The following is a 24,975-nucleotide window of genomic DNA, read 5'->3' as shown; positions in this document are numbered from 1 at the left end:
TTTACGATAGATCGAGTGGTTTTGAAAGAAAATATAGATGATCGAGCTTCTGTGATTCATTAATGGACTGTACCTCGTACATAGTGACAGAGTCCTTCACGTGCTTAACAAATGTAAAGGAAAGGTGCTCGTGTTGGATGTCGAGCGCCTGCACTCCCAACGCCTCCTGCTCTACCTGGTACTCATGGAATCGCGACTTCCACTTGCTCTCTCCCTCTTCCAAAATCTTCTTTACATCCGATGATATGAAGATAGCGTTAATGGAGGCCTCGCTCTGAATCAAATCCGCCTCTTCGGGGACGTTGCCAAAGACGTCGAATCTGAATTGCTTGCTGCCAAGGAGTGAACCAAAGGCCACGCCCGTGCAAACCCCGACACGCAACCCCAAGTAATCTACCTTGTCACTGAAGTGCTTCCTACTGACATCTATGCAATCCTCAATGAATCCAAAGCCCGCCATGACCAGCAAAAGCAGACCATCATAGAGCTGGAGAATTCTATCGTCCTCCTTTTGCCCATATGAGTCTTTGTTCCTCCTCTTTCCTGCATTACCATACTTCTTCAGTATGCCTGGAAGCCCCATTACCTCATACGCATCACCAATAGACTTTATCTGTTTCAGCTGCGGCGCGCGATCAATCCTCTTGTCAAATTCAGAAAACAGGTCTCCAAGGAACCGAAGGATGCTCTTAGCGTCATGCTCTGAGCTCAGCTTTGTGAAATTGACGATGTCGAGGGACAGGTACCCCACTCGAGCAAAATAGACGATCGGCCTGTCGTATGAAAGATAGCGTGGATCACTAAAGTGCAAGTACTGGTGCATGTTATATACAAATCCTTTATAGAGCTCCTTGCTACGGCTCTCTATTGTCTCACGTGCCTGCTGGCAAAAGTCTTCCCAGTAGTGCTTGTTCTTTTGGCCAGTCTCCACGATGAGGCCAGGCTCATCTGGGTCATGCGCAGCGTCTGATGAGATAAATGGAGATGTGTTCGGTAGCAGGTCACGCTCTAGTTTAAGTGCAAAGAAATCTATGGGCGGGACACGGCTATGAGGGGCGTCTGTGATGGGAGTAGACCCCACTCTATGTATTTGGGACGCCTTCTCCAGCTCTGCAAGACATATCATATGGTTAAGATCACGCATATAGCACTCTATAAACTGAAAAACGCCCTCTGTTGACGAGATAGCTTCTGGTTGCTTTGCAGCAATCATGACATCTATTGTCATCCCAGGAAGGATGGGGTTGAGCCTCTCCTTGTACGTCTTGATCTGGTTGGCGACAGATGCCTTCCAATCCAGGATGCTGATGCGAATCCTCAGCTTTGTGCTAGAGTAGATGCAGGCAGCGATCAACATGATAAGGTTCACCAGGACTGCCTCAATCTGCCCACAGAAGGATGCTATGACCAAGACTAGGGTTGCTACCATGAGAGCAATGAAGTTATAGCTTATGAAGAAGACGGAGTTGCTTGTGGTAGAGAGGATAGTCACAACGTAGAAGAACTGAAATGGTAGCATGAAAAATATCAATAGCGCCATCGCGTCTGGTTCTTCGTTAATGGAATTATTCAGCGCGGAGTAGAATCCAATAGAATAGAAACATTGGATCAGGTAGATGCACACAACAGTGGTGAGCGTGACCAGAATCCGAACCCCGATCACCACGTTGTTGAAAAGAAGATCTCGGCCGAGGTTGTCGCTATTTTCTCCACGTTCAGTGGCCTTATCGAAATCAATTTTGACAGCTCTCCTAACTCCATCATAGTATCGTAAGTAGATGCTGAAGGAGATTTGCCAGAGGATATTTATGCCCAGCATCGTCCAGTATATAAATTTTATACTGGAAAAATAGACTTTCGAGTTAAAAAAGAAAATAACAGCCATAGTATTAAATTTTGTTACGCGCAAAATGATTGAAAAAGTTATGTACATGAAGAGTATGACGAAGAAATCAATACAATAATTCTGAGAACGCATCATACCAGTGACCATGAATGCAAAACCTATCTCCTCAGTGCACCTTTTACTGATCAAGTTGGAGATGCTGCACAGTAACTCAATCTGCCTCCTCATATGTAGTAGAACGCCAAAGAGAATTTGAAAGCTAAGTAGCCCTACGGGAATTCTTTCCTGTGAAAGGGGGTATGCGCAGACTTGTCTGTCATTATACCCATTAGTACACACAGTAATACTAGTACTAGTGCGGTCACAATCCTCAAACTGAAAGCACTCGTCGTTTTCTGGCTTGTCTATGCATAGCTCCTGTGCCACAAGATTGTTCCGGGAACAGGTAGTCGACGGATCGAAGGACGCATCTTGCTCTGTGAAGTCAGGCGTCTTGCTATACACCGTGCCCCTGGTTGGGTCGTTCCAGCTCTCAAGGGTGGACTGGCTTCTCTGCATGGTGAGCGTAGACAGAGGCCGGCTGGACCCAGTTGACTGATTGTCACGTGACTGGCAGGAAGACTTGGGCCTTGCTAGAAAAGAAACGGAGCGGCCATGCCGGCCACCATTCTGTGGAGCCGTCATGCTTTCGAGTTGAGTATAATCCAGAATAAGCGCATTCTTGACGGCGTCGACCTTGGTTGGTGTCGGGGTCGCTGTTGCACTTGTATTAAAGAAGGTGAAGAAGTTCTGTACCCGTTGTTCGGCAGACACACTGGTTGATCGCTGGGAATAGATACGGTGCGGTTGTTGCTGAGGAGTGCGAGAGAGAGACGAGGCACGCTGCTGAATCTTTCCCGTTTGCTTGCATTGCAACAGGGAACTGGCGAACGAATCGCCTTTGATGGAGCCGGTACTCTTTTGAAGGGCAGGTTTAGAGATGCTGAACCTAGCCGCATCAGAAAACTGGTGGTGCGTCGGTTCTATCGAGTCTGTGGAGTCTGCGCGACTACAGAAAGCAGGGGCCGTCTTGGCATTATCCTCTGACTGCCAGTGGAGCTGCGAATTTGAGCGTGCCAGAGGACGAGTTCCGGTTGTCGAAGAAAAGTGCGGCAAAGGCGATCCTCTTTGATCTCCAGCTGTTGGCGTTGCTAGAGACAGGCCCTGTGCGGCGGTTAAGTGTATGTCATCATTAGACACAGAAATGTTGTCAGATTCCGTATCCGCTTCAATCAGTGGTCTTATTGGAACTAGTGCGGGACAAGAGTTCTCATGTGAGGCTTCAGTTTTGTTCCGAAGAGCTTTCATGTTGTCTGAAGGAGCTTGAATCGGCGGGAGGAGATCCTTGAAGGAATAATTCATCTTATCAAAAGATCGCAATGTAGATTGCAGCGTGTTATCTTCTAGCTGGTCATCAAACGTAGTAAAGCCAGATTGATGGGGCAGATCCATCAAGGTAAAGTCCTTAAAGTGCTGTACATCCCCATACCCGACTTCTTCGGAGGCAGATTTCTCAACAGCTACTGTCTGCTTTCCCAACTTTGATTTGGTATACTCCACAGTGGGCTGGAGCTCTATGCTCTCTCCTGAAGCATACCGTCGCGTAATACTGGCAAGGGAATACTCCGTATCATCTCCAGATGTCTCTCTGCTCACACTAGCGCCTCTCTTAGTAAGTCCTAGGTCATGGAGTTGCAGAATTTCAGATCGTTGGCCGCCTAGCGACCCTTCAACCTCGCGAGAGTCTTCTTCAATACGCAGCAGCCCATTTGAACCTGTTCTGCTGAAGGATTTCTGCCCCTTTAGAACATTTCGGGCTGTCTTACGCAGAGTTTTCTCCACACCCAGCTTGACAACGTCGTGAAAGTCATGCCTGGGCTGGTTGGTGAGAACACGCGGCGTTAGGATGGTCTCAGGAATTCGTAGAGACGAAGTATTGAATGAACTTAGGGCCAGAGGCTTGATATCCGGTTGCACAAAGAAGTACTCCTCCACGGCGTTCGGGGCACTGTCAGGCAACGGTGATATCTGCAGATTGTTCGGCTTGCGGTACCTTCCCTTAGATTTTATGGCTGAGCCGGAGATGCCGTCAGTCGATTGCCGAATAGTTGAATGGAGGTCCTGGGACGAGCTTGGAAGGGTCAGGCTCGTGTTTCTGTACTTGTCCTCGCCTCGCTGCTGAGAGGAATCTGCAATAGATGATGAGACATGAGATTTATGGAACTGAGAGTCTACCATCACGTTTGTGGCCTTGTAGATCGTTTCGATCATAAGCTGAGAGTTTGTAATGCCATCAAATAGATCATCGCTGCTGTCAGAGCGCGGTTCTAGTATATTCAATTGGTTTGCAGAGGCTGGAAATTGCAAACGAGCCATAATAGGGTGCTTTCCGGAAAACATTGGTTCATTCCTAAGATTAACGTGCGAAAGAAAATTTGTAAGGCCGAAATAGATCCGCAGATCGATAAACTCGCCGCCGTGCTCAAGGAGCGAATAGTCCCCCGAATAAACACAGTAGATGACCCTCCTCAGGCTGTTATCTGATAGGAAGGAGGATGAGGTGGCAGGATCCTTACATGGGGACTGTGTGGAATATGGCTTTGTGGTGGCGCTGCTTGATTCTAGTGTAGCTAGCGTGCTAAGGCTCTTGAGGATCTTTAGATGATCGTCTTTGATGGGTACAACGCTTGATTTAGAAGCGTTTTTAGACTCATCACACACGTACATCTTAAGCTCAAGCAAAAGAGCATCGAGCTGATCGCGCTGACGGACAACAGCGAGTGCATTATCAATGTGTGAGTTGTCATCCTTCTCCAGTCCTAGGTTCCGTTTTATTGCTTCAAAGAGCTCCATGCCAACTAATTGCTTTGCTTCTGCGGTATTAGCACCCTGCTTAATGCTCTGGCCCACGCGGTGCCTAGGAGACGCAGGGTTAGCGGGCAAACCAAGAGTCTGCTGACTATCCTCTGAAATATATGACAGCAGAAGATTGCGGTACGCCAAGCTAAACGTGCGCCTCAAGAGCCAGGGCATATAATCGGTCTCAACCAGCTCGGTGATCCAGGTGACTCCTGCCTTCCCTTTGTACATACGCGGAAACGACATCCCAAACATATAGCACGGTGGAAGGTTATAGACAATCTCACGTGAGCGTCGAACGATATCCTCGCTGGGTAAGTATTTTGACACATCTTGTCTTTTTTTCTCAAGGTCATTTTTCAAGGCTATCACAGAGTAGTCGTCGTCAAGGCTGCTCTCCGAAATGGCAGCCCGGCAGTATGAGCCACTTATAGAGTCATCCAACTGGCTATAAAAGTCATCCTGCTTAATAAACACTCCGGAATTGAAGCCGCGGGCAATCCGGGCCGCCATATTGACAACGTCCCCCCAGACATCAAAGTTGCAATTTGCCTGTCCCTGACCGAGCATTCCCGTGATGATAGGTCCCTTCGTGATTCCGGCTGAGACGTTAAACCCCAAAGACTCGCCTGCTATTCTAGCAGCCAAACAAAAAGTGGCTATCTGTTTAAATTTTAGCTTCTCGGCTCGCAATTTATAAGCCAGCGGATCTGTTTGTAATAACAATTGCTCTGCTTGTGGCTCCTGGTCGTCATCCTGTCCCAGTAGGTAGCCGCTGACAGGGCCTTTATAGTTAATATCTAGAATGCTTTCAAGCCCGGCTGCTACCATATAAAGGGTGTACGTCGATTTAATCTTCTGCACCCCTATGCACTCAGACAAAAAGTCCAGGAGACAGTAATATAGGTTGAGCCGGCTCATAAAGCCCTTCGTGTACTCGTCTATCTTCTGGTAGTCGGCATTTTTAGCATTGACAACCAGGCAACCCGGGTTGGAAGGGACAGCGTCGCTTACTGCGATATATGAAAAGCACACATCCAAGCAGACAGTTGGCTCCATTCTGACACCGCTCATGACGTTGGGAACTAGCCGTGAGGGGAGAGCATTCAAAAAGAGGTTCATGATCTGTCCTCCAAGGATAGTAACCATGTTTCGCGTGGTCTCAATGGAAAAGAAGCTCTTTTTTCTCGAAAACGACACGAAGTAGTAGCTAATAAGAGAGACCAGGAGTATTGTTGCAATTAGTGTTGGAACAATTACCAAGTTGCCAGATAGATTGTATGATAAGATTGTCATTGGAAACTGACTTAATAAAAAATAGAGCATTTTAATGCCAAGAGGAATTGGAATGACAATACCAATCAGCATGGAATAGAGAAGAGTGCACAATTCTATCAAGTAAGTAATTATAGACGAAGGAGACACTTGTTCTGCAATCACACCTGCGAACAGACAACGTATCAGAAGCCCTACACTGAACACCTTTGTTAGAGCACCTAGCTTCTTATGCACACAAAGGCACTTTGACACTAGTGCATCAACGCCTGACAGGTTGAAGCACAGACTGCAGAACAGATGGGTGTCCATATGGGTGAGGTACATGACACTGAAGGTGCAGTAAAATGAGTCCACTATGCGGAACCCCATAACCATAGTGCGTTTGAGCGGCGATTTTATGTCGGTGAAAACGGGCGGAAGACAAACCAGGTGCATGATGATCGCCTGAATGGCCATTAGCTGCATGGTCACGCGTATGTAGAAAATGGTTATTTCGTCTACCTTTTGACTAAGTAAGCTTGTCCTCTGGCAGCGAAGGCATCTCTTTTGCATGAATGGCCAGAAAGCCCTTGAAGAGATTTGAAGGGACCCAAAGAGATTCTTGTAATTAGGCTTTGAGGAAAAAGCAAGTTCGTGCAATTTAGCTTAAATTCAAATACTTTTTCTTCTTTTAAAATATATTGCATAACATGATCCTGCATTTATTTGGTTGACCCACCATGAGCAGCGATGAATCGTACACCCCCGAGGTCTCGTCTCTGGAACACTCTGAGGAGAACAGTGGACTGAAGGTGGTGTTAACGGCAGACATTGCGACTGCAGTCATCAAGGAGGCAAAGGATGCCATTGAGGCAGGCGAAGTTTCAGAAGACCTTCTCACTCGGATTGTTCAGTACTACTTGGCCGTAACAGGATCAGATCCAGATACAACAGCATATTCGATAGTGGAGGACTCCGCATATGCTCTATTTGCGCTGCATGCCATACAGTTTCTGCCCACTATGCTCAGCAGCACAGGCCCCTTTGCAACCAATCATTCTAATGTCAACAAAGTTAGTACAACTACTGTGCGGATTGGCCACATGCGGACTGTGTATTCGTCCACGGTTCGGCTTCTGACCCGGTACGAGTCTGCAAGTGCACAGGAGCAGTACGTACTTCCTTACTTAATCATCCTCATCACAAGATTGCTCCCCACGGCAATGGAGCTCTGTGAGCCCCAGGACAGAGAGACTTTCCTCCAAGTGCTCTATCAAAATGCAGAGATTGCCTTGTCATCGACGGTCTGCCTTCTGGATATAGTGCATGCAGTTTATAATGGCTATAACTTTACTGGACCTTTAGAAGACTTATATGCTGCCCTGAGCGCAGAAGAGGAGACTGGAAACCCATGTGACTCGGATTCCGAAGACCAGGCACAACCTGCGTCACTCACAAGTCCTGCACCAAAGAAGAAGCAGAAGGATGGTAAGAAACGTAAGTATCCCTTGCTTTCACTATCTATCACACACCTGCTGACAGAACTTGTCACAATAACAACAGAGTACGAGGAGGAGTGCCAAAGACTGGTTCGTTCTCTTTGGTCGAAGTATCTCAGCCAGCACGGTCGACCACGCCTAACACAGATAAAGGCACTCGGGATACAGCGGCAACTTATTGTTCATGTATACACCAAGGCCCCGCGGAAAATCCTTACAGAGATGCTTCTAGGTTTCAGCAAACAGATTATTTCTCACATTAGATGCTGTTTTGTTGGGAAAGGCCAATTACTTTTCACGAGGAGCAGCACAAAGAGTGGAAAAGGGAAAAAGCGCACAATCTTTGACGATCCCACCAGGAAAAAGGGTGGGAAAAACGCAATAAAGGAAGATGCCGTTCAACGGTATCGTGATCTCTGCAGCTGGGTCTTTGTTGCCTCTGTGGAGCTCTCCCTTATGGTGATAAAGGCCTGCAATCTGGCCAACCTTGTACATCCATATATAGAGATATGCTTCTATTACAATGAGGTCGTCCCATCGTCTCTCCGCTTTTTCCCCTGCCGTGTCAAGATTTTAACCGCCATGACAAGGTTAGCAGAAGGCCCTGACGGTAAGAAACCGCTGTACATTCCCCTCCTTCACAGTGTCATGGAGATGATTATTGAGGCGGTCAAACCTGCCAGCAGCAATAGCAACGCAGGCGGGGGCACCTCCTCATATGCAGATAGCATCGGCAAGTGGAGGTCACGTATTCTGGCCGAGAATGCTGAGGGGACGCTTTCTGGCTCTCTCCTGAGCCTGAATGCCTTGCTTCTTTGCCCCAAGGAGCTTGCTAGTACCCTAATTTATAGAAAAACAGTGTTCTACGAAAGCTTGAATTTGTTTTGTACAAACATACTACCCTATCTTTATCATCCCTCGTTTCCAGAGCTCATGTATAAGCCCACACACTATCTAAAGCATCTTGTGCTTTCAATGAAGGAGAAGGAGAGCCTCTTGGGCCACGACTACAAGATCCATTACACATCGGTGATCAAGCCGACATATATGGAAATCTGCATGATTCTAGATGGATTGCGTCGCGCAATTAACAGACACATTGCACTGATGGTTGCTGTACGGTTAGATTTGCGGTTACACACAAAGAACCTTATAGATGGAGACATCTCGGCTGCTATGAACGCAATCAGAAAGCGCGTTATCGATGACGGGTTTACCGTACAGGGTGCAGATGAAGAAGCTGGCAGTGAAGATGAGAACAATATGTACAATCAGGGTGTCACTCAGCACAAGGTCACGCCCACACTAGCGCAGCTACTTGAGAAGTACACAGCCATCAAAGGAGAGCGTACAGTGCTTCAAAAGGAAGAGCTGGGAGACTCTAAACGATACAAGGTTCTGGACCCTAGTGATGAATCAAGTAATAGTTATGATTCGGACGAGGAGTATAGCAACGAGGATTCGAATGAGGGCTCCAACAAAGATGCTCCTGACTTTGCTGCCATGGAAAAGGAAGACTCTGAGTTGAGTAGTGGCAGCAGTAGTGGCATTGATCTAGCAGCCGACTTCAACGAAGACATCATCAATGACCTTGTTCTGCCCAGCTCCTGAGTAAACCTAAGTAAATAAACATAAGTAAGTAAATTGGCTGACTCAATTAAAATCCAGAGATGTCAGTGGGGGGATCTTTTGGCCCCGACCAAGAGGCCTCACAAGACGGGACGCTGTCAGAGATTATGCAGAATCCATATACTACAGTTGTAACTCAGGCAGCACAGGAAGAGATCATGCGAACCACTCTTGAGAGCCGTCGCAAATTCTACAACATGAGCATAATCGACAAGACACGCACCCATCAGCAGCGTTGCAGCCGCATTGGTGTTTCAGAAATGCACAGGGAAGACCGAAGACAGCTGGCCGAGGGCCTTGCAGATCTGATGAAAGAAAAGCTCCCTCAGTCCAATAACGGGTCAAGTTGCGGCGAAGGAAAGATTACTGATGAGCTTCTTCCTCCCTCGTTTCGCCCTATGCGGCGTGAAGGCACTAAGTCCTTCCTCGAACGACAAAAGATGATAGCACGAGTCCGTGTGTCTATCTCCATGAAGGAGCGCAAAATTTCGCACTTGCAGACTCAGCTTGCCCAAAGAGAAGAGAAGATAGAAGCGGACGAACTCAGTCTTAACAGATTAGAAATCTCTCTTGAGACTTCTGCCAGAGCTGCAGACACTGGTGCGGTGGAAACTACCAGGCAAGCAGAACTGGCAGCCCATAAATTAGAGGTCTGCAAGAGGCGGCTCGATGAGCTAGAAACAACTCTCCAGACAATATTCAGAGAAGTTGACAGACAAGCAGACCTTTTAGAGCTTAATCTTACGGCACGGCAATTTCTAGAAGATGTCGCCGCAGGGTCGATCCTTCGCGGTCGTGTTCAGGCAATACAAACCGAGCGCAATGCAGCCGAACAGCATCTGAATACTAGCATTGAGCAGGCATATGCACAGTACACAGATTCTAGATCTACCAATCTTACCAGTGCCACAGACCCTTATGAACTATTAAAAACGAAGGAAGTACTAAAAGCATCGCTTGAATTCTGCACCTTCCGGGCGTCTCTTCTCTCCGCTGCTGGTCTTGATTGCAGTCATGTCACGGAGCGTGGACTGGACGTGTCGCATGCTTCCTTTCGTCGTAAACTTCCAGACGAATCTAAGCGCTACTTTCAAGTAGACTTTGACTTTGGGGAATTTCAAACAGCTTTGGGAGAGGGCCTACCCACTGATTTGTTTCGCTATACCCCTCCACTCATAGAAGATCTCCAACGCGAGCACCTTGAGAGCATCCGCAGCACGCTGAATACACGTGACACCTCTCTTAGATCTACCCAGCGAGTCAATTCAGCCAAACCACTCAATGACGTCGAAGTCGAAGTCGAAACCGGAGTCGGGACTGAGGCTGATGACACGGGAGATATCAAGCAAACAGAAGACGAGACCTACCTTAGAAATGTTCATGTGTTTGAAGCATTACCAGTAGAGCATGTACACGTAGATCCTAGTGTACGGCGCGCAGTGCTTCTGCTCCGTCGTTCGTGCACAGATGCCCGTGTTCCCTTTGACGATGCATCTGAGCTCATGGGCGCCATGAAGCGGCTCGAGGATGCAAACCTCCTCCGTGCAGAACAGCTCCAAGATTACTCCTCAATTGTTGCCAATGTCCAGGCCGATAATGCCATCCATGCTGCCGACTTCGCCTCCCAACAAGCTGCGCTTCGGGCGAACATCTCTAGTATGGAAGCCACTATTGCTGAGTTGCAGCGTACCCTCGCAACAGAAATGGCTAACTCAACAGAAGCAGAGGTAGATCGCCTCGAATCGGAACTAGGCTATCTTCATCAAGCCGTTTCACTTGCAGGCATGCGTACTGGCGCCATAGGCTCTGACGACGTCAATATGGCCTCCCACTCGATTCTTGGGGCAATGGAGTTGCTGCTGGATAGGACTCTTGCTGCATTGGCACAAATCCCTGTTGATAAGTTCCAGGAAAGTCGCAGAAAGTTGAACAAACTGCGGCGAGACATCAGCAAGAATGCTAAGCAAGCAGAACAGGACCGGCTCCAAGCAGAGCGTAATGCTAAGGTCGCCCTTAGGATGGAGAAGACTTCGCAGGCTCGAGCCCCGGGCCGCGCGGTCCAATTCAGGAGCTATGGGGGACAAGAAAAAAGATTGACCCGTGCTCAGCGCGAATTAGCTGCACGTCTTAGTCGCGAAGATAAAACGACAGGGGAAAACAAAGACTTCTACTCCAGAGATATCTAAAATGTCTATTTTGGTCAATGCACGTCTCCGCGCGTCCCCCATTCTTCTACACCTTAAGCGACCCTACCGCTTCGCAGATATTAATGCTGACTTCGAACCTGTGCCGGGCTTGGACATATATTGTGCGGGATCTCAAACTATCGACACAGACATGCCTCGCTTGGCTAAGTTTTCTAAACACCGTGATGTAGACGATAAGGCTATGCATTTCTTGTTTGTGCACATATATTCAGGGTCTGCGGACCTTCTCTCAGCATACTCAGAGTTAGCAGTTAAGCTTAACTTCAATGTCTTTCCACATTGGGACCACGAACAGGCTGCCTACGCAATCCAAGAGCTGCAGCGCTTCTCGCATGGTCCAACGTGCTCCATGAACATTACTTCCCGGGCCTGCCAGGGGCCTGAACGAGCTCTTCACATTCTGCTGGCTGCTGGGCTCTCCAAGCCGAAGATTCGCTCTCTCTGTGAACACTTTAAAACACTTAGAGACATCTGTATGTCATCTGTCAAAGAAATAGCATCGCTACCCGGATTTTCAGAGGAGACGGCCGCCACCCTCCTCAGGCGACTTGGGGTGCCCCACATCTAAAAAATTCAAGCAAGCTTCAAGCATGCTGCAGAAGGAGCACCTTCCCTCACTGATAGGATCTCGGGTGGAGTTAATATTTACAACCGGTGACAAGCTAACAGGCACTATTGAAGCCACGGACGAATACGAAAACATCCTTCTTGCCGACGTATCCGTCGATGACGAACGCTTCGACAGGGTCCTCCTCTCTGCAACGAAGGTGTCATGCTATAGAGTATTCTAGTGAATAACTAACTTCAACAGAAATTTAGAATGAAAGCTCCTCGTCGTCAGATTTAGTCTGAAGATTAGTTGAATCGCCGACCCCCATAAAGGCGTCGGCACCTCTGCGTGAAATTATCACCCTCCCGGATCCGGTAGCCTCGTCTGCCACGTCAATGCCTCCTACGACAAGTCCCCTGGTATGTACATCTGTGAGTTGCTCCAGAAGGCCTTTGAGCATGTCATCAGACACAGATTGAGGAGATAGCTGCCCTCTCTGCATCTGCTGAAGCAAGATCGCCTCAACTCTGCTGGCACGCTCTGGACTGACAATTTCAATACGCCTGAGTCGCTCCTTTGCGTCAGGCGTCAGAAAGATCGACAAAAGCGAATTCTTCTTCTCTTCCATCTCTGCTTCTTCCCTTTTCTGCGCAGAGGTCTTGGGGATGTATGCAGAGGGCTGATACATTTTTTGTTCACGTCTGTTTCAATGTCTGCTTCAGTCTGTCTGCTTCAGTCGAGTGGTTAGGCCGCCGCGGAGAAAATTACGGACAAGAGGAATAAGCTGTGCTCGTTCAAAGTTAACCCCTGGCAACGTACGCAGCAGGCGGAACAGGCTATCCTTACGCCTGATGAGGGTTTCACGGGGCTTGACACGCGCCTGCCGCATGTTCTGCTCACGGACTTGGCACTGCTTTGAGCAGTATGGTGATCGTGTTAGATTGTCGATGAGAAGTCCACAGCACTCTTTGTTTGCGCAAAAGAGGCCTTTGTACAAGGTACTGGATGTTACTCGGTCCTGTGAGGCGTACTGAGGGCCAAGCACACTATCTCGCGTCACTAGTGCCTCTTGATGGAGGTCTATCTCTTCGTCATCGAGTCCGTAGAAGTACTGGTATGAGCGCAAGAATAACTGGTAATTCATCTGGCGGTGTATACTGGACTGCTCTGTATATGAATACATGTAAGGCTTCTCTGCCGGCATAATGTACCTTTTGTGCATGTGATGCTTTTCAGACGACCTCTCATAGCCTGATGACTGATGAGTATACTGCTGTGGGGTTCCTTGCAGAAGAAATGGCAACGTGGAGTTAGTGTGGGTTGGTACATGATAAGAAATACTTTGCCTATGTAGACTGTGATGAATAGGTCGAGGGTGACCCTCTCGTTCCAGGGAGAAATCAGCTGTTATGTCTACGGATCCAGACTGCTCTCTGTCTCCAGTGAGATAGAGAGGTGTTTGTTCTAACATAGAGGAACACGCTAGCTCCTTCACAGGATCACAGAAGGGATCAGGCAGGGGTGGTGGTATTGTTTGGTGGATCCTTGACTCTGAGCTATGCCGGTGGGGTATCACATTTGGCGCTACACCTGTAGTATGCTCGCTTATTGGTATATCCTTGGAGGGAGTAACTGTGTTTCGCGCTGAATCGGCTGCTTGATCTGTATCATTTTCCATAGATAGATTGCTTAGGTATTTCGACCCCGGGTGAATAGAGTCTAGTGCAGAGTTTATGCATGATCCTCCGTCTGTGAAGCAATAGGACGGATTACCGGCTGCACGGTAGCTATAATTAGAGATATGTGAGACCTGCGGGGTTAGCCCCTGAGATTCAGTAGAGGGCGGCTCTTTGGTTGCCGAGTAGTCTGCCAGATCCTTGCAAATATGAACATCAATGTTGTCGGGATATAGCGGCGTTTGCTGCAAGTCTCGGTTTTCAAGAAGCTCGGGCATTTCATGCATGTACGGGCCTGAAAATCCAATGTATGAGGGCGAATAACAGTCCACGTCATAGTCTAAGTGCGGGCTATCACCCAGTGAAGCGTACATATATTTAATTTGCTGAGGAAACGTGCCTTCGTATCCCTAGTTGACCTTCATGTTGAATGTAGACTAAGAGGGTTAGGGTAGTAGAGCTAGTAGAGAAGTGGATACCTTCAGATTTATGCGGAGGTTCTTTGGCAAGCGTCTATGCCTTTGTTATCCTCGACTGTGGGGTGTCAGACCGAAGGTGCTTCATTTTAAATTTACTGGATTCACCAAAGGGGCTTCCAGCATTGAGCATACGACTCTGGGGGTTCATATATCTCAGGAGAATATTCCTCTGCAGAACATAGGCCCAGGGGGTTGTCCTTCTTGAGAGAAAAGTGCCTTGGTTCAGGTGGCAGATCGTGGGTTGTTTGTTGGGTAGAAGGGGTGCAGCGGTTAGCAGTGATGGTTAGACAGTACTCTTTGGGCAAGGGTGCAATATCTTGTCTCTTGAAGGTGCTGTACCCAAAGTTAGAAGCGGCGAGATTGACCGTTGCTTCTGCGTGCTGCACCGTGGTGCAATTGTTAAATATTCCACTGAATGTTCCGCTCAGTATGTGATTGCAGTTGAGATTATATAGAAGCAGCTGTATTAGGCTCCGCTCTGCCTCTTCGGTGTCCATATTGTTAGCTATCAGCTCATCAATTCGTGCCAAAATCTTAATTTTCAGGTGCTCAACTAGATGGTTAGAGGATGTGTCACTCCACTTTTGGGCTATAATATACTGTACCGCTGCTTCCCTGTTGCACAGATTGGGCGGAAGCCTTGGAGCGTACTTATCACGAAGGTATTGGTTGAGGGTTATCTCTATCGTCTCGGGATACTTTGCCTTCCTATGCTTAAGAAGATACAGTATAACCTTCTTATCGAATGAAGTTAAAAGCAGGTGGGGAACGGCGTTTTTAAATGATTGATAGAGTGTCTTCACGTTGTTTTCTCGCGCTATACTCATGGATATAACGGCTTCCGCAGAATTCTTTAGTAACGGCTGGGCTCTCAATAGCTTACTCACTTCGTTGTACCGCATAATTAGGTGGTTACATATTTGGTTGTTAATATGCAAGCGATATGAGAACGAGTCGTTGATGGAATAAGCTATCGTGTGTATGATTGTGTACATCTGCTGATAAGCATTCGTATACTCCTGATTCATTTGGTTCGAAGAGGGTCCTGATCTCGCAGCATACTCAGCCATCCTACACTGGAGCTGCAGACTCTTAATAATAACCTCGTGCGAAGAGTATACTGATAGAAGATTGGTCACAAGCTGCCGCTTCCACACAAACTGATTCAGGTTCATTGTGGGTTTATCCGGTATTAGCTGGTGCTTGAAGGGGGTAGAGTCGGACGGGTGCAGGTCTTCATACACCAGCTGGCGCTCACAGAAAGGTATTAAGTTTCGCTTGAAGCTAGAAGCAGACGATATTGGGGACAGGGAGATGCGCGTGACCTGACTCTCTGGGAAGTCGATGGAAAGGAAGGTGTTTTCCTCACCCTCTAATAACGAGTAGAACGTACGCTTGAGCTCTCTTCCCAGGACAGTGACTGGGTTTATCCTTTTATATGGACGTATGGTACATACCTTGAGCTTGTCCGATAAAGAAGGCGCTATGATAATGGCTCTGCTTATACTGTCAATGTGCTTGATTAAGGTATTGACCGTTTCGCAAGAGGCTGAGGTGCTCCCCCTGATAGTATTTATACGTGAATCAGGAGCAAGAGCAGGAATTGGAACGGACATGCGTGTGGCGTAAGATGCTGCTTTGTTATGGGTAACTATTAAGTTCTCTGGAGTAACTGCATGAATTTCTGTAATTGAGCCGTTGGAACCACAATGAAGACGAACTGGATAGAAGCTTTCAATCTTCTTGAGATTAATTATGGGTGGGTGGTTGTTTAGTGACGCATCTATAGACAGGGAAGGCAGGGAAGAAGTGCTATGTACGGCTAGAAGGACGTTGTCCCTCGATACTTGAGACGCTTTAATATTTGGATTGTTACTCAGAATGTTAGCTATTAAGTTTGTGAGGCGGAATTTCGAAGCTCCCGGGGCATTGGCTCCCCCAGTCCCGCTGACTCCACTCAAGTCTAGCATCTTCCCTGCACATGAAGATGAGACAAAGGCGTCAAAATGACTTACATTGCTATGCTTGCTTAAAAACACCCCCTGTGATAGCAGCTTCACTATATTTAGTGGGCAGCAACTCAAATCCATCTGGTACATGTCACTACGAAGCGGAAATGTGAGCTGAGAGTATGCACCACGCAGTGACGACAGTGCAGCAAGCGTCTCATGTAGCATGATGGATCCGTCTGTCTGTCCGTGATCTTTTTCTACCGAATTGTATTCTGGGTGTTGTATGCCTTCTACACCAAGTGGTTCTAGGCTGTGCCGAATATCAAAATCTTCCGCGTTTGGCCCCACAGAAAAGCCCTCTTGAAATTTCTCACGAATAGCATGCTTGACACACCTCTGAAGGACGCTTGTATGTCTATTATTTTTATGATTACAATCTAGCACAAACGAATATTCGGGCGGCTCTGTTCTGCAGGTATATTCTGTAGTAGGCTGGGGGTCACATTCTGTAATCTCAGCGTCATGCCTGCCGTTGTTAGGAAATTCATCTGACATCTTCTCTGCATCAATCTGCGACTCGGTGCTAAGAGACTCTTGCTCCATAGAAGAGTCGAACTTGGGCATCGCAAATCGTGCTGGGTCGTCATCGAAAATAGAAAAGCGGGATATGTTATAACCAAATTCTTTTATCAGTCCCACGATTGATACTAGGAGCTGCTGCAGCGGCCTGTTTCCTGCTTGATTCAGGATAGTGTATTGAAGCTCTTCAGGAAGTGACGTAATATCATCCTGAAAGGGCATGCCGACGGGTCTCAACCTCTCTAGAAGCTCAGCACTTATTGCAACGTCCGCCAATAAGTGATCAAAAGCTCTGTACAAAGGCGGACTTGACCAGCATATGATCTTCTCGGCCATATTCGCCCGATGAATAGCTTCTACTATTAATATATTTTGGACGCATGGCATCGCAAATAGGTGGATTCGCTGAGCGTCTCTAAAGCGCTCGACGCTGTCAATGAAGTCTGCCACTGTCTGGAGAACAATACACTTTCCTTCTTCGTTTGCAAGGTTTCGTAGTATCGGTTCCTGGGCCTCAGTAGTAGTCTTTATATTGTTATCGTAGCAGCTTTTCTTTGATTGAATGGATAATTCCGATAGACCTATGTAGGCTAAGTTCTTCCTGCCTATGGAAGATACCGTTGTTGCAGCAGATGTAGTAGGCGTGATGTATGCTAAGACCTCGTTACTCTTTGGTATGATGATGTTAGCGTTGCAATCTCCCAATGAGAAACCCATGATTGCCCCAAGCATCTGTAAGGTGTCTTGGGTACTTACCAGCACTAAGATAAAGTTAAAGCCCATAGTCCTAAGGAAAGCATCATCGATGTCGTGCTCATTGTCATCCGAGTTATCGTGGTACAGGGTGTATGGCTTGCTGATCCTTTCTTCAGTGTGGGATTTTAGTAGCGCAGACATGTTTCCCACTCCATCAGTGGGGGCCCCGGTGACCCCCTGCTCCCTTGAATACAGCAAGCTGGTGGTACACTTAGAAGCATACTCTGGTTGTGTGCTCTGGCAAAACTCTGAAAGATCGTTGGAGCCCTCCGAGGGCTCGTTTGCACGTTCTGCAGCGTCGACGGCAGATATCTCTGACCGAATACTTGCGGTAATCTGTCCTAATTCATCTGCCTTTGAGGCAATCCCGCGCTTTCTAGGTGGCTCCTTGGTGGATATGTAGAGGACCCTTGACGGTGTATGCCTGTCAGCTACACCCTTATTTTCGATGAGCTCTCTTGCTATAGAAGATTCTGGGGGTGAAAGTGGCACTCTATTGTAGGAATTTTCTTTTTTATAGGGTAGACATCCATTAATTGTCTGTTTGCTTCGTTGATTTTCGTTGGATGACTGTGAAGCGTCAGTATAGCGGACATTAAAGCAATTGGAACCACGGGGACTATCATTGGAAAGTGGCGGACTGCTGTTGACATTGGATGCACTTTTGTTCGCGTTCGACATGGCAGACGCCAATGTTACGTTATTCAATCTCTGTAGGGACATAGGGCAAAGCGTGGCATGGTCATCGCCGAACTTATATTTATGCGCTTCCTGTCTGTACTTGCGATAGGATTGCTTTATTATTTCTGCTGTCGGCTTATGCCTCTTGCCATATAGGCCAAACTCGATGAAAAGCCGTCGTATAGCAAAGCATACGGCAACTATTACGGGGGTTTCGGTGTATATGACATTCAGTGTATGGATTTCCTGGGTAAGAAGCCTTATCAGGTTCACGGCAGACGCAAGCACTCCACTTGTACTATTTGCAAGGATTTTATACATCATAGAGGATAAGGGACACGTAGCACAGCACAGCCTACCACACATGACCAGCATAGATGACAGTAACTCCACGTTAGTATCCTCTTCTGAGGGATTGATTTCATTAAGGAAAGCAGAGAGTAACGAAGGTGGATTGTCTGGTACAGTGGAGTCTTTCCCCCTACTTATAGCACTAGCACCACAGTTGATGGAGTAGAGACTGATGTCATTGGGGGTTGACGAGGCGATTAAAAAGCCCCCAACTAATTTGTCTTCGCGAGTTATTGAATAGATAGGATGTTGAGTTGCGCTGTAAGTGACCAGCTTCAAGGGAAGGAGGCAGCCAAAACTATCGAGCATGTGGCCGCTTGGGGCAGATCCTAAAAGCTGCATGGTCACAGACGAATAAAAGTTATGAGCGAACGGAAAAGCCACTACGAACTGAGTGTCTCGACTTGTGGTGCTGCTACTAATATTGGCATCTATACTCAGTAACATTCTGTAGAAAAATAGAAGAGAGCCTACATATTGCGATATGCTATTGTTGTTGGCCTCAATCCTGGACCGCATTGAGGAAAAGTCTATGCGATTAAAGAAATTATCGTGTAAGTTGCGTGTGTTTTGATTATCTAATTGATACAGGTGCTGTAGAAGGGGGCGCTTGTGGAGCATGCTGAGGTATTTCGGCTGAATTTGCGTCTTAAACGGTATCTTAAACACGTAAGTTGCTTTGTTCTTCAGCTCCACTGCATAGGACAGCTTATTCTTGATGCGAGCAAACGTACTGGTAGCGTGCGGACAGATGCATGGATCACCATACAATTTTGGCCTGGCTTGAGCACACACCAATTGCGTGTAGCGGGGAAGGATGATCGTAAGCCGAATTGTATTCAGTAATGAGAAAACCACTAAGTTCGGCAATCGGTCCATCTTCTCAAGCTTAGCCATTGGCTGGAGGCATGTGAGTTGCTGCGTGGTACAGCACATGCTCGTGTGATACGAATGATATGCAGAGAAGAGCAGACTTTTGGCAGTCGTCTCGATCCTGACAAGCGTTTCATTCAACTGACTCGCAAGCATATCAAGCACAGGTTTGCTTACTCGATCCTTTGCAGAAAAAGATCCTGCCTCAAAGCTGGCTTGAAGCATGGGGTTAGGCGTATGATTGTTGAGCTTACCATGTGGTGTCTGCCTATACAGGAGGCGCTTGAAGATGTCAATAAGCTCTATCGCAACTAGGAGTGAAATAGACCGCGTTTGATACACTACAGAACGTGAGATGTTGCTCCATGAGTCTCCAGACGAAACAAAACAGAGAGATTTCTGATTGTGATTTGTCTCTACGGTCTTTTGGAAATCTATAAAGAGCTTGTCATAGACAGAAAAGGGGATAGACATGTTGTGAGAAAGGGTCTGTGCTGTTGACTGATCGGATGGATAATTGCTAAGCACGCTGGAGCGTGGAGCTGCCCGCGGTGCTGCAGGAATGAGAAAAAGACTTCCATCTGTACGCACCCAAAGCTGCTGTAAATGCTCCAGGTGAGATATCATAGCATTGAGATACTTCTCGGGGAAGGATCGCCGAATATCGGAGACAACTGTCATATCCAAGGAGGATCCCAAAGAGTCTTTATATGCTGAAGGAAACCTAGCATTGTGGCGTATCATACTGTTACATATGCTACTGAATGTATGCGGATACGCATAGCTATCCCATAGATCTGAGTCGATCATCCGTAGCCAAGCTCCCTCAGAACCACGGCCAAATGCTATACTGTGTGACCGTGCAAGAATGGATGCAACACTATCTAGCGAGCTAACATTCATCGTAGTAGTGAGAACCACGGGATTCATATATGCCCCCATATGTGACCAGAAATTCGTACTGTGCCTGGTTCTTGTGCTTCCGTGCTTGGCAGTTACTATCTGGTGCTGAACAAGAAGTGCGTTATAGCTTGCATTTAAATCAGTTATGAAGCTATCAAATGAAATGAACTTAGTGACAAGCTTAAGTGTGTCGTCTGAAATAGATTGATCAGAGGTTCTGAACTTTGATGAGAAATTCCTTAAAGGGTAAGATAAAGGGTAAGAATAAGATGGGCCACCGAACGTGGTCACTGATTGTAGAGTAGTACCACGCTTGCTCGGTGCAATGACGTCGAAAGAGTATGGGTTGCAAACATCGACCACTTGCTGATGTAGCGGAAAGTGTGCGAAATAGTCTGATGGTGAGAGATCCTGCACATACTGTCTGTCTCTTCTCGGAACAACCAGCGGAATATGTTGAAGATTGGGGAAGCGATAAGCGATCTGTGGGCCATAGCCGTGAATATCGTGGAGGTAGATACTACAAGAACCCTTCTTAGAGGCGTCCAAGAAGAGTAGTGCAATTGCGGGATCAGTAAGGACCTTATCCAGCAGTTTCATGTCATAGATGCTAGTGAGCACAGGAGTGGAGGGCTCATAGTTTAAAGCTACGAGATCGAAGAAGAGTAGGTGCACAGGGGTATCCTCAATCACACGCGTCAAACTACTGCTGGGCGCACTAACTGTGTCATATAAAATGTAGCTCTGCTCACTTTGCCGGTCTGTGCCTAGGGGAGAAGGATCGTTTTGCTCTGACAGGACCGTCTGGTCTCCCGTACACGATGGCTGCGAAATCCGTTCATGTGAAGGCGCACTTGAATAGATTGTAACGCTACTTGTGGCACGCTTATCGTGGGTCTGTAGCTGCTTGATAGAGGCCTTATCTGTGAGAGTTGTGGAGTGCGCACTCTGGAGCTGGAGCAACTTTTTCCTGGTCTCCTCCTCTTGTCGCAGATCGTCACCCTTGTTGAGAAGATATGCACTCTCAACACTGACGATGAAATCGGCCTTGTACATGTGTATTGGCAAATGTGGTGCATGGTCCTTAATCCTGTGGACCACCAGGGTGTCTAATCGCTTAGCCTCTTTAATAAGAGATAGGATCTGTCCATTTGTATAGGCATAGTTATAATGTAACGCATCGTATGTTACTACAAATACTTTGATAGAGGTAGGCTGATCTACCTGGTTCGAGCTCTGCTGAAATCCGTGCAGTTGATCGAAGAGGTTGAACACAATGCGCGACGGAACACTGATAGTCTTTTGGTTTTCGGCTTCAGGCCCAATAACATAGGATACACACCGTACATGGCGTTCTGAGTCGACGGGATTGGTGTCTAGCAACTCCATCCCCAAATAAGACGCGTCATTCGCACGAGAAGGCTTGTGTGAAGCCTCACAGCGGCGTGCATATGGCAAGCTGATAGTTGCAGGGTTGCAGTCGCTCGAACTCATGCATCTAAACACATTGCTGTTGCTTGAGCGCGGCTTAAGAGGCCCAAACGCTGTACCTTTCGTGATTTCTGCTACTGGAACGCTGTTCCGATGCGGATTGCAGGAAAGAATAGTAATAAAAAGAGTAGACTCCATATCATCCAGCAGCATCTTCTGGCCAAGAATATCCATAAAGTTGATGGGAGACACAGAGCTAGGATAGAATGTGCTAGACTGCCCCGAGCAATGGTCTGCTACAGAGGATACATCATCTACATGTGTATGCTCTTGCGAAAGCTTCCGTGATTTCATATCAAGTAAGAATTGGTCCACGTTTTGGCCAAACATTTCTCTGGAAACGACGTCATACACACGCGCTCCGAAGAGCAATCTGATGTACATGTTAACAAACCCTTCTACCTTTCCTTCTTCGCAAAGTACCAGATGCACTTGCTCTCTCCTTAGCATGCCGTCTAGTGAAGCAGAGCTATAGTCTTTTTTCGTTGCGGAAGGCGCAATCTGATTGGGCACTTTGAGGCCTGCAACACCCTTACCCTCAAGATGCATCCCTGCGCACGCATACCTGAGATTTTGCAGAGCAGCTGACCGTGTTAGAAACGTTGATATAACAAACCGCAGTACACCAACCTTTCTCGGCGCACGTATAATAAAGGAATTGTTCCCTGTAATATAGGAAGCAGAAACGCCCAGGAGCATGTGCGCCTGGTATGGCAAAAGGTGCCTAATATTGGGGTGGTAGTACAGGTAGGGTACTACCATGTCTAGCTCGGTTTGCCTTTTAGGCAGGCTTTTCGAATCGTCCGCTTTGGTAAAGAATAATGGAAGTGTGTCTTTATATATGCTTAAGAGCTGATTATAGAGCATGACAGCTTCGTGGTTAAGATGGTCCCGTTGATCATACACTCGGTTATCTTTCTTCTCAGATACTTGCTCTAGTGCTAATGGCTTTACTAAAGTGCTGTCATAAGCACTACGGGAATGTGAACTAGTCAAGGAGCAGCTCTCTTTGCCTGGTAATTGATGCTTGAGATAGTATTCGGACAATAGGATGTCAGAGTTAAATGAACCAAAGTCAAAGAGCGGCTCAGACATCAAGTACTCTGTCAAGAACTTGATGAGAACGTCTACCTCTGTTAACGTGGAAAGCTCGGTGTTGTTATTCAAGAGAAGTGAATGCTCCATAAAGAAGCGGGTTTCTAGAATGAGACCGTGTGCCGAGATTTGGTCCGACAGCATAAAGAGCTGTGTTATCGAATGGGTCTCTGGTGTGTATTGAGCTGAAGGGTGCAGGTATAGCAAACGGCAAACGGCAGCTCTGGTGATCTCTAAGCGAGCCAGAAAGCCTTCCTGTGGTGTCTTTTGTTGCTTATGGACTTGGTAGCTGGCATTCAACAGCGCCAGATCCATTGGAAGGTACTTGTAGGAGGACCGTAGTTGTAAAAAGGATTGCCTATGTGTGGTCTTTCTGGCTCTAAACAAGAACTTACTTCCTTGTTGAGGACGGATCGAAACGGCCATAATTCGACCTGTTCTTATTACAAATGTGACAGTGTGATACCAGCATGTAGAAGTAGAAAGACTCAGCAGTTGAGAAAGCGTGAGGAACTTTAGAATAAGATTAGTGAATAGAATCTGCAAAAGGTTAAGAGACACAGATAGGTCTGCACTGAAAAGCCTGAATATTTGCCGCACATTTTGATAAAGTGGACACAGGTGAGGCGTGTCTGTATGGTCAACCGACCCTATTTGCATGGTAGGCTTGGCAGGCATAGATGCACTTATAGCGCCCACTCCTTGGATAAGGTTTCCATCCATGCAATAAAGAGACTCACAGTCTATGTGTTTGGGCCCAGCAACCTCCAGTGGCTCAAACGGAGGCACGGGAGAGTGAGGGTCTGCAAACGGAGCCAGCTCAGAGAGCTCTATAGTATTGTCAGCTGCAGCTCGGTGCTCTATCTCTGGTGGGTGATTACTGTGCCCATAGTTCTGCGAATTATCATCAGAATCGCGCACAAGGCACATAATTTCCTCGTTATTTATATCATCTGTAGCCCTCAGCGAGATAGCCTTAGTAACGGTCGACCAAAATTGCTCTATGAGGACAGCTTCGGTCTTAGGGGAAGACTTTAGGCGATTTCTTTGTCGAAGCCTATCCTCGATAGACATAACCGCGCGTTTAGCTAGGAAAGCCGCTGTTTGTTGTTTCCAAAGCCGCTCGTTCTTAAAATATTCACCCAATATGGCTATTCCATCGGCAGTTGCCGTCTGCAATGTGCATATGTTTCTAGATGAGAGCTCTGGAGTGAGCTCCTCCTCCTCGGTCTTACTATCAGGTTGATTAAAGTTATCAGAAGGCTGTCTGCAAAACGTGTCTGATAGACTCGTTGGCTCTCCAAACTGCGAATAAGTACTAGTACACAGAGGCTCGTAGGCATACAATGATACATCACCGCTCATCCTATTGCAATCTTCTGCAGGCTGTAATTGTGCGTCTGCAGTACCGCTAGCTGTCCCTGCATTTGCCTGCCTTGTGCTCAGTAGTTTATTCCTTTGTAGTGGCTGAGAGAGAAAACTGCCTATAAAGTAGCCACTGAGTAGTCCTGTATTAGAAAGTGCTTCTGCCGAACCTAGTGAGTGGGATGACTGTTGAGATAGTGCTGGAGGATGTTTCAACCAAGTAGTTACGGCAGGCAAAAGAGAAGACGCTTTTACTGGCTCTGGACCCTCTTCTACCGCTGTGTATGCATCCTGTTGATATGATAGGGTGAGTAATGGAGAGAGTGTTGCATCAGAAGAACGCTGTCTACCCATATTTGCTATGATGTGAAGAGGTTTGCTGCTTCCATAGGGGTGCATCCACTCTCCTGGATTGACACTTATATCTGATGTGATCTTTATTGGCTGCTTGACCTCCAGCAGCACCCGTAAAGCTCGCTGGAAAGTATTCAATTCTAACGGTGACAATATGCAGGAGCAGACATGCCAGTCGTAAAATCTAACGTAATTAGTAGTCCGCCTGGGAGGCCGTCCTATCCGCTCGTGACTAGCGTCCGACCGGGAACCCTGCTGCTTTGCTCCAAGGGGGCGAAAGTGCTCCTGGCCTTCCAACAAAGCTGTGACGGGGCTGTAAAGGCTGTATTCAGAGTCGCATGCAATGCGGAGCCTCTCCAGGACGCCCTGGAAGTTCAGAATGCCCCTTGTGAGGATCTGGCTGTCGGAGCATTGGATACCTGCCGGTGGAGTAAGTGTAGTGGGTGAGGTGCGGCCATATGCTGCGCTCCGGGGATCCTCTAGCAAGTAGAAGACATTGAGCAGCTCGCCGACGCGCCTCGCTGTGTGCATCGA

At 47.4% G+C, this 24,975-nt stretch overlaps 8 protein-coding genes across 8 annotated transcripts; 4 read left to right on the top strand and 4 right to left on the bottom strand.

Annotated features, from left to right (window-relative positions):
• Position 1: 1 nt before the first annotated feature.
• Positions 2-6,574, bottom strand: GL50803_0016599 (Nucleotidyl cyclase; the record flags this gene model as incomplete). Its single annotated transcript, XM_001708713.1, has 1 exon — positions 2-6,574. The coding sequence occupies one exon, from the start codon at positions 6,572-6,574 to the stop codon at positions 2-4; it is 6,573 nt and encodes a 2,190-aa protein (XP_001708765.1).
• A 167-nt stretch (positions 6,575-6,741) lies between these two features.
• Positions 6,742-9,111, top strand: GL50803_0010675 (Noc2p family protein; the record flags this gene model as incomplete). The annotated part of the gene is made up of 1 exon (XM_001708716.1): positions 6,742-9,111. The coding sequence occupies one exon, from the start codon at positions 6,742-6,744 to the stop codon at positions 9,109-9,111; it is 2,370 nt and encodes a 789-aa protein (XP_001708768.1).
• A 59-nt stretch (positions 9,112-9,170) lies between these two features.
• GL50803_0010676 (uncharacterized protein) lies at positions 9,171-11,315 on the top strand (the record flags this gene model as incomplete). Its single annotated transcript, XM_001708718.1, has 1 exon — positions 9,171-11,315. The coding sequence occupies one exon, from the start codon at positions 9,171-9,173 to the stop codon at positions 11,313-11,315; it is 2,145 nt and encodes a 714-aa protein (XP_001708770.1).
• A 1-nt stretch (position 11,316) lies between these two features.
• GL50803_0010677 (Helix-hairpin-helix domain-containing protein) lies at positions 11,317-11,904 on the top strand (the record flags this gene model as incomplete). Its single annotated transcript, XM_038045626.1, has 1 exon — positions 11,317-11,904. One exon carries the CDS (start codon positions 11,317-11,319, stop codon positions 11,902-11,904), a length of 588 nt encoding a protein of 195 aa, XP_037901738.1.
• Positions 11,905-11,926: 22 nt separating this feature from the next.
• On the top strand, positions 11,927-12,127 carry GL50803_0029277 (LSM domain-containing protein; the record flags this gene model as incomplete). The annotated part of the gene is made up of 1 exon (XM_001708719.1): positions 11,927-12,127. The coding sequence occupies one exon, from the start codon at positions 11,927-11,929 to the stop codon at positions 12,125-12,127; it is 201 nt and encodes a 66-aa protein (XP_001708771.1).
• A 24-nt stretch (positions 12,128-12,151) lies between these two features.
• GL50803_0010679 (Double-stranded DNA-binding domain-containing protein) lies at positions 12,152-12,574 on the bottom strand (the record flags this gene model as incomplete). Its single annotated transcript, XM_001708720.1, has 1 exon — positions 12,152-12,574. One exon carries the CDS (start codon positions 12,572-12,574, stop codon positions 12,152-12,154), a length of 423 nt encoding a protein of 140 aa, XP_001708772.1.
• A 30-nt stretch (positions 12,575-12,604) lies between these two features.
• Positions 12,605-13,936, bottom strand: GL50803_0010680 (uncharacterized protein; the record flags this gene model as incomplete). The annotated part of the gene is made up of 1 exon (XM_001708721.1): positions 12,605-13,936. The coding sequence occupies one exon, from the start codon at positions 13,934-13,936 to the stop codon at positions 12,605-12,607; it is 1,332 nt and encodes a 443-aa protein (XP_001708773.1).
• Positions 13,937-14,142: 206 nt separating this feature from the next.
• GL50803_0015264 (uncharacterized protein) lies at positions 14,143-24,972 on the bottom strand (the record flags this gene model as incomplete). Its single annotated transcript, XM_038045819.1, has 1 exon — positions 14,143-24,972. The coding sequence occupies one exon, from the start codon at positions 24,970-24,972 to the stop codon at positions 14,143-14,145; it is 10,830 nt and encodes a 3,609-aa protein (XP_037901737.1).
• Positions 24,973-24,975: the final 3 nt, after the last annotated feature.

The sequence above is a fragment of the Giardia intestinalis genome, chromosome 2 (assembly GCF_000002435.2).
Source record: "Giardia intestinalis strain WB C6 chromosome 2, whole genome shotgun sequence".
In the NCBI taxonomy this organism is placed as follows: domain Eukaryota; phylum Fornicata; order Diplomonadida; family Hexamitidae; genus Giardia; species Giardia duodenalis.
Note: the sequence above shows the minus strand (reverse complement) of the source record. Positions and strands in the feature narration are given on the sequence as shown.